Source organism: Solenopsis invicta, chromosome 11, assembly GCF_016802725.1.
Source record: "Solenopsis invicta isolate M01_SB chromosome 11, UNIL_Sinv_3.0, whole genome shotgun sequence".
In the NCBI taxonomy this organism is placed as follows: Eukaryota; Metazoa; Arthropoda; class Insecta; order Hymenoptera; family Formicidae; genus Solenopsis; species Solenopsis invicta.
This window is the reverse complement of record NC_052674.1, coordinates 10629560-10638552: the sequence shown is the minus strand read 5'-3', so window position 1 is coordinate 10638552 and position 8993 is coordinate 10629560. Positions and strand designations below refer to the sequence as shown.

Here is an 8993-nt window from a genome sequence, read left to right as displayed (position 1 = left end):
TAAAGTATGTTAAAAAGTGTGAAATAAAATCAATTTATTTCAAAGCTATATTCAAAAATTTTCTAATTTTACCTGGAATTTTAATAAAAATTCCTGGGAAATCCTGGATTTTCATGGAATTGATTTATAAATTTTATGTGGACACCCTGATTAAGTAATGATAGATTAGTGCGTGTCAGACAAAATCCCACAAGTTCTCACAATCTAAGTCATCAAGTAGACACTGAAAATGACAATTCGGAGGTTGTAATAAATATTGAAATGTATTACGCTATTTGTTATGACACTAGATGGTATATAGGGAGGGTCTTGGAAAAATTAACTAATCGAATATTTAAAATAAAATTTCTGTTGCAAAATTTAGGAGCTTTTAAGTGGCCGCAAAAAGATGACATTCAAAAAGTTGAGCATATATATATATATATATATATATATATATATATACATATTTTATGGTCCTATTAATATGCAGGGTGTTAATCCTTTAACTATTTCTCAGTCTGATAGAAATTGATTATAAAACAATTCAAAAAAATTCAAAAAAAGTTTTAGTTACATTAAGACTTTAATAATTTTTAAGTACATACACATAAAACTTTTAAGATATTTGTTTCACAAATGTACCTTTTTATTTATACTTAACTTGATTAGTAAAATTCGTAAATTTTTATTTAACATTAAGTTGTGATATTGTTTAATAACGAGTTTATCTTACTGTTAGTGTTTTTCTTTTAATATTTTTTTATTTTATAAAATACCTATTAATATTTATTATGTGCTAACTTCACAGAGGTTTAATATTTATATTTAATAGGATATTGTTTTGTTAGTATATTAAAAGATCTCAAACGTTAAAAGTAGTCAAATTTCTTACTATGTATACATATAATACATATTCTGTTTGTAAAAATTTTTATATTTTTGTGTTCTTGTATGCAATAAATATTTGTTTTGTAAAATTGTGTTCTTTTTTAAGCAGTGAAAATCTAAAATTGATCTGAAGAAATAATACTTTAGCTACTCGTATAAGGTAATTTTAGATGAGCAAAATAAATTTGGTAAAATTTTGGGTAATCTCAGAAAATATGACGTAATTTTTAATACTCTAAGGTAATCTTGGCTAATATAAGGTAGTATTTGATAATCTGAGGTAGTATTGGGTAATCTGAGATAGTATTGGGTAATCTGAAGTAGTATTGTGTAATCTGAGGTAGTATTGGGTAATCTTAAGTAATCCAAGGTAATTTAAAAGTAATCCATGTTAAAGGTAATTTTTGTATACCTAACCGCTAGTGACCAACCCCTCGCGATATAAGAATAAAGTGCACAAAAATCTTGTGCGTATTTCGAAAGCACATAAATATAAGAATATCTTGGGCCTATGATAGGTCACTTTTTTGCATAATAAATTTTCCAATAGAATACTACATAGACGAGTACATGATAAAAAAGTATCCAAAAGATAAGTATTATCAGAAGTACATAAAATGGCAATTCTAGAAGATCCATTGTCGAAAGAATCTTTTTTGTTGAACCAAAATAACAATAAATTTCAGGGCACGACAGATTAGGTCGGTCAAGGTAGACTGCCTGCAATAATCCATCAAATATGTATCTGAAATAAAATTTTATGTTTCTTAAATTTACTGAAAATATATGTTAAATTAAAAATACAATAAAAGCATGTCTTTGCACGTGAGCAACAATTTTTGAAAAATAGCCCTTATAAGTTAAACAAAAAAACGATTTGTACTGAAAATGTTATATTCCAATAAATGATCAATTTTAATTGATTCCCGTTGGGGTATAAGTTTATCTGTACCTGTAGCAGCTTATGAAACTTAAAGGTTGTATGTACACCGGCAATTCTGCTATTTTCACGAAAAATCCAGCGAGCATCAATAATGGTAGATTAATTGCCGCTATCATATATACACCTAACTGAAAAAAGTTATTTTTGATTAACTATATTATTACGAATAAATTTTATTTTAATTCTGACACTAAATAGGAATCGAAATAAAATTTAAATGAAAACCTGACCAATGTACTAGAACATCTGATACATATTATAAATGAATCATTGCTTTATTAACTTATTAATTTTATAATAATTGTATTCAATCTTTTCATATTGTAATACATAATGTTGAATTTCTAAGCCTTTTTCTAATAGCCTAAATATTAATAAAAATAATAAAAAGTACGATGTTTTAATACCTTAATGCCAAAAGCTGTGCCTATAAATATCCCGAACGTTTGTCCAATCATCATAGTTAACAGACAAATGATCCATGCCTGTATAATTCTATGGAATTCCATTGGCTGCCCCGTCATGTAATATGATATTAACAAGAAAGATGAGGTACAAAGTATCTAGAAGTCAAATAAATTTTTACCTAATTTAATAAAAATAATTGATTAATTAAGGATTCTCATTAGCCTATTTTTTAATTGTTGTTAATAAAAACATTAATAAAAACAATGACGACATATTTTGACACTATAATAAGTCCATTCTTTTCAGCTGAATTTGTTGTTCCTTTCTTATTTTTTTTCCAACGAGAAAAAGAAGAAACATAAAATTCAACTAGAAAGAACAGACCTAATATTTAGTCAGAACTTTATTACAGTTTAATATTTAGACAGAACTTTATGTTTAAACGAAATAATTAGTGACAAAATTGTAGTGCACTGAAACATACTTGCATCGGGATATCCGATATCACTCTTACGCTGTAGTAGGCTCTGAAAGAGTACCAATTATTTAAATGTTCCTGTAGGAACACTGCCGCTTCCTTGGGAACTGAAATCAGATACATTTAACATGATACAATTACAATTGATAACATTCACGTAATTTATTTTTCCTTAGTTTAAATGTGGTCAATTGAGAGTATTAGCTTTTTATCAGTTTTTTTAAATTATCAGAAAGGTCGTAGTAATGTTTAATATAATTATTTGCCAACATAAAGCGTTAATGTTTATATTTAAAAAGATACATACATACATACATATATATAAAATATGAAATATAAAATGTGGTAAAAGAATCTTTATATCACTTACTCATATGCACCGACTGTAGGGCATTTATACAAAATAAAAACATTGGAATCAAAAATAAGCAAGCGATGTTACTAAGTACTTTTTTTGCATCGTCACCGAAATTGTAGAATATTGCCCCGAATAGAAGCCCAACTAGGATGTGCGTCGCAAATCTTAATTTTGTAAAAGTCTAAAAAATCAATCAAAATGACATTTTGATGTACTTTTTAACAGATCATTTAAATACTATTTTAAAAGTTTGTACTTACATTATCTCGCATGATACAGATTAAAGCTCGCGAAAATAAAATCTTTTGCTGTTGCCATGTAGATTTTTCTTGTAGTAAGCTTTTTATGGTTGTAACTCTATTTTCTATTTCAAAATTCTGTTTGTTATCAATTGAATTCAGTTCTGCAAAAAATTCGTTAATTATGAATTGAAATTATAGAAAGTAAAGTGAATTTATTTATTTTTCAAGTACAATACATGTTAGAAAAATATTAGGAGTACAAATTGAAAACCGCCATTTTCCAGTAGATGGCGCTAGCAGTAAATGCTGGCGCCAAACGTTAGATCAAAAATTTTAAATGTAAGGTTGGGCATCTGGCAACAATTCCTTATCATTGCAGTTGTGAATTTTTATCGGCGTTATATATTTTTTTGTGATCGAAAATGTCGAAATTTGTGCCCAATAAGCGTCATTTGCGGGAAATTTTGCTTTTTGCCTTCAATTCGAAAAAATCTGCGGCTGTGGCGCGTCGAATGATTGTAAAAACTTATGGTGAGGCTTCCATTAGTGAAAGAACGTGTCGAGAATGGTTCCAACGCTTCAAAAGTGGTGATTTCGGCGTAGAAGACAAGGAGCGTCCCGGACAGGTGAAAAAGTTTGAAGACGCACAATTGGAAACATTATTGAATGAAGATTCATCTCAAACGCAAGGAGCTTGCAGATTCATTGGGCGTGACTCAACAAGCTATTTCATATCGTTTGAAAACCATGGGAATGATCCAAAAGCATGGACACTGGGTGCCATACGAATTAAAGCCGAGAGACGTCGAACGGCGTTTTTTCGCGTGCGAACAGCTGCTCCAACGGCAAAAACGGAAGGGTTTTCTGCATCGTATTGTAACCGGCGATGAAAAGTGGATCCATTATGATAATCCAAAGCGAAAAAAATCGTGGGGTTACCGCGGCCATGCATCAACATCGACGGCCAAGCCAAACATCCATGGCTCGAAGCTCATGCTGTGTATTTGGTGGGATCAGCTCGGCGTGATTTATTATGAGCTGTTGCAACCGGGTGAAACCATCACAGGAGCTCGCTACCGAACACAACTAATGCGTTTGAGCCGAACATTGCAGGAAAAACGGCCACAATACGAGCAAAGACACGAAAAAGTGATGTTGCTGCACGACAACGCTCGGCCACATGTTGCTCAGGTCATTAAAACCTATCTGGAAACATTGAAATGGGACGTCTTACCCTCATCCGCCGTATTCTCCTGACATCGCCCCTTCAGATTACCACTTGTTCCGATCAATGGCGCATGGCCTGGCTGAGCAGCACTTCCATTATTACGAAGAGGCCAAAAACTGGGTCGATTCGTGGATCGCCGCAAAAGACGAGCAGTTTTTTCGACGCAGGATTCGTATGCTGCCCGAAAGGTGGGAGAAAGTAGTGGCCAGCGATGGACAATACTTTCAAGAATAAGTATGTAACCATTTTTCAACAATCAATCCTCAAATTTTGACAAAAAACGGCGGTTTTCAATTTGTACTCCTAATATGTACAACATAGTTTTTTAATAGCTGTTCAAAAAATATGTTGTAATGGTCCACAAGTGATTTGCAAAGAATATTTTTATCTATCCTCAATGTTACGTGTCGTTTATTTTATGTCATTAGAAGACATATGAATCGTTACACAAAGTTTTTTGTATTGTGAATGACTATTACAAAATGTATATATTTTACTAACATGTGTTGTTTACTAAAAAATAAATAAAGTTACTTCCTAATTTTTTTATATTGAGAGTTATTAGTAATTATTAAACTTTGTTTCTCAAAATTTATATAAATTATAATATCTTGCTTTGTATCTTTGTGCTTTTTGAATGATTAATTTTATTTTATACACAAGAGAAATATTCAATATTTGAACCAAGAATTAACATTTTTGTTAAAATCTAAATTTCTGTAAAATTTGCTGTAGATATTTAATAGATATTTAAGGTTTTTAATCATTACGAAGATAGAAAACATATGAATTAATGTTAATTACTGAAGTGATTATTATTGTATTAATGTATTATTCTGGATTGATAAAATAATCGAAATAATTATGAATAAAATATTTAAATATTGAATCATGTGCACATCGTATTTACTATTTTTATATTCGCTGTGCGATTTGAATTTTTCGTACTCATCACGCCATATCTTGTATAAATTTTCTAAATCTTCATCTTTCTGTTCGGTTACCACTTCGAGAACTGCAATGAAAAGAATACAATTAATACCGCAATTGTTCTTTGTTATTAGTAAAAAGTAGTAGTTTTATATATATGTATATATTTTTTAAATTAATTATAAAATCTATCTTTTTAATAATTTTAAAAAGTTTGCAATGGAAGAATTAATAAAAAAAATTAGTTTTAAAATTATAAACGGCCATCTTAGAGAAGTATACAAATTTTTATATAAATTCTTTGTTTTCTCATAATTTTTGCTTTTTTTTATAATTTTTGTTTTCTTATAATTTATTTATCAAATATGAGTGGTACAATGAACATTACCAAATTCGGCTATATTGTAGAAACTGGGACACGTGAATCCGGCAATGTTGAATGTGCTTAAGATCTCGCTTTTTGGGCCGTAGTACAAACATCTGCCTCGATTAAGTACCATGATGTCATCGAAAAGCGAAATCATACGATTGCTGGGTTGATGTATCGTGCAAACTATAGTGCAGTTTGCTTTTGCCATATTGTGCAACATGCTAAGTAGCTATTCAACACAAATTACATGTTTGTATAGGTACAGCATATTAAGAACAACATTACAAGTAAAAAAAAAACAATCATACGCTACATTCTAATGTTACTGCCGTATTATTTATAATGTTTTGCACTTGTACACAGTGCGGTTTCTAAAAGTTTTAAGACTAAATTCTTTATTGCTTTTCCTTAATGGTGCTATTTACTACAACGCAGTAGAATTAAACATTACACAAACGTTACACAATAAAAGACATTCTTCGACAAATATGCCAATAAAAGTTAATGTGATTTTGGTAGTAATTAAGGTTAAACGTTTCGAACAACTTGTATTAGTTATTCCTTGTCGCAACTGTGAGACAAAGATATGCCACCAGAAAATGTTTCAACGACTCAAGGAGACATTTCCATAACCCTTTTGAAACTCGACAGTTTTCGAATAAGTTTTGCACAAAATTATCGTCACACGTTGCTCTTTACACCTATCTTTCATGGCGTGCCGAGAAAGATTTCTATTGTATGGTATACTTTTATTACCCCCTGGAAGATAGCATCATTACGAAAGAAGTAAAATTTAGTCTTAAAATGTTTGGACCACTATGTATAAAATTATTAATGGTATATGACAATAATATCAATCTTTTTCGTAAAACGATCGTTATTGACTGACTGATCGTTGCGTTAGTAATTTATATTATACCTGATAAGATGCGGTACTGTCAAGACCGCTTGTTGGCTCATCTAATAAAAAAACTGATGACTTGGCGATCATTTGTACACCAATAGACAATCTCTTTTGTTCGCCACCACTTAATTTGTTTGCCATTGTGTCTAAGCAATTGGACAAGTTGAATTTCTCCGCAATATCGTCCACCTGACAGAAATAATATTTGATGTATTGCACATTTTATATATACGTATGTATACTATATTATTATTTTTACTATATGTACATATTTCAAGTTACACGATTTATTTGGATTATTATTTGTTTATGTTTTATTATTAATAATTAATTTATTGTATAGTATATAATTTATTTAATAATGAATTTTACACACACACACACACACACACACATACACATACAAGTATATTTATCATTATTAAATGTTAAATAATACATTCTGTATATAAAATTAATTATTAAATAAATCATATTACAAACACACACACGCACGCACGCACGCACACGCACACGCACGCACACATACGCGCGCACGCACACACACACACACACACACACACACACACACACACACACACACACACACACACACACACACATATATATAATGTGTACAAACGCGCTTGAAATGCTTAGAAATCTTTTGTATTTCTGTACTTACAACTAAATTAATCTCTTGTTTACTCTGATTAACATCGAGTCTTAGTCGAGCCGCTATGCAGAGTGTTTCTCTCGTTGTAAGGTATGGCAATAAATCAAATTGCTGCGGTACGTAGCACACGTGTTTACGGAACATTCCTTTATTCCATTCATCGTTGTTCACAGTGAGAGTACCTTTAATATCCATTGATCGTTTCCCCGATACGATTTTCATTAGTGTAGTTTTTCCTGCACCAGAAGGACCAATTATCACTGTGATCTTCCCCGGTTCAAAATGCCCCGTTACATTATGTAAGAGTGTTTTCGCAGTTCCTGCAACAAACATTCCTTAATTTATATTAATTATATCCTGCGTAACAGTACGGGAAACGCAATTTTCTTCGTGCGTGTCACATCGCATTTACACATTTTAAGATTTATAAATTCTTGTAAAAGAATCGCGGAAAATTTTCATAAATTGTCACGTGTAAAACAAACTTGCCTTTGCGGTTGCGAACCGAGTAACAAAGATCGTTAAATTGGATATACACTTTTGAATCCCATAACTTCTCGGATTCCAGCAGTTTTTTTGATTCCTGCAATTCGACCTTGCAGCATTCTCGCTGCGTTATTTTTACTATTTCCTTTCAGCATCTTTCTGAGCACTTTCTAAAACAAGTCGTCAACAATTGATTAATTTATGTATTAGTGTTTACAATTTTATCCTACTGATTTTAAGTTCAAAAGCCTCGTTTAAAATACAATCGTGGATCGTTGTTATTCGACCGATCTCTGCGAACGGGTAGCTGCTGCTCCGATACGTAACGACTCGGTAAAAGTTGTATATGATAATTGTGAAAAATGTTTAGCGTCTAGTCTCTGTTTTGTTTAACGCTTGCTCCTATATATACCATCTGGTATATCGATTATCCCCACGCTTTTGTAATGCCAAATCAAGAGAACGAATCTCCTTGTAAAATTATCTCTCCTGTAATTGGCTATCGATAATCCGAATAAGATTACGTAAGTCTTTTAAAAACAAACAAAATCCCTTGTTAACCTTTTTTTTTATATCACTTGCGGTTCTCGAGAAAAATAAGGAAATGTCTCATTATAATTACAACACTGAGTAGAAACGTGGCAAAAATGTTTGTAAATAAAATTTTCGGTACTTTAAGCGTATACTCGCATATAAATTCGTATTTTTTTAAACGTATTTTTGTTGATCAATGTGTCGTCAAGCCTCCTTATAGATAATACGAGTGATCTAATATGGTCTAATAATTAGAGAGAGAGTAATGTAGATGAGTGAGATTAAGATGAAGAAAAGGAAATTTTAATTATTGTACCTTTTGTATCAGGGATTATTAAATTAAAATTTTGAATAAAAATTTTTTTGAAATTAAAAGAGCGAATAAATTATTTTAGTTAATGTGGAAATATTATTAAAAATAGTTTATTAGAGAATATATTTTAGTTAATTTTAATGATATCAAGTTTTTTTTTAATTAAATTTAATTTATAATTAATTATTTATATTTTTTATTTAATAAGAATTATTTTGTAAATAAATAAGATTAATATAATAAATTAGTTAAATAAGTTATGGGATAAGCTATA

The 8993-nt window shown here is 30.5% G+C and overlaps 1 protein-coding gene across 1 annotated transcript; it reads right to left on the bottom strand.

The window, feature by feature from the left end:
* Positions 1 to 606: 606 nt before the first annotated feature.
* On the bottom strand, positions 607 to 8027 carry LOC105205109 (ATP-binding cassette sub-family G member 1-like). The gene is given in 12 exon segments (XM_039454931.1): positions 607 to 1615; positions 1823 to 1941; positions 2221 to 2376; positions 2706 to 2806; positions 3070 to 3238; positions 3318 to 3460; positions 5438 to 5542; positions 5846 to 6056; positions 6747 to 6920; positions 7396 to 7706; positions 7876 to 7988; positions 7990 to 8027. Coding segments are annotated over 12 exon segments (1866 nt in total). The 3' UTR covers positions 607 to 1389.
* Between the last annotated feature and the right edge of the window lie 966 nt (positions 8028 to 8993).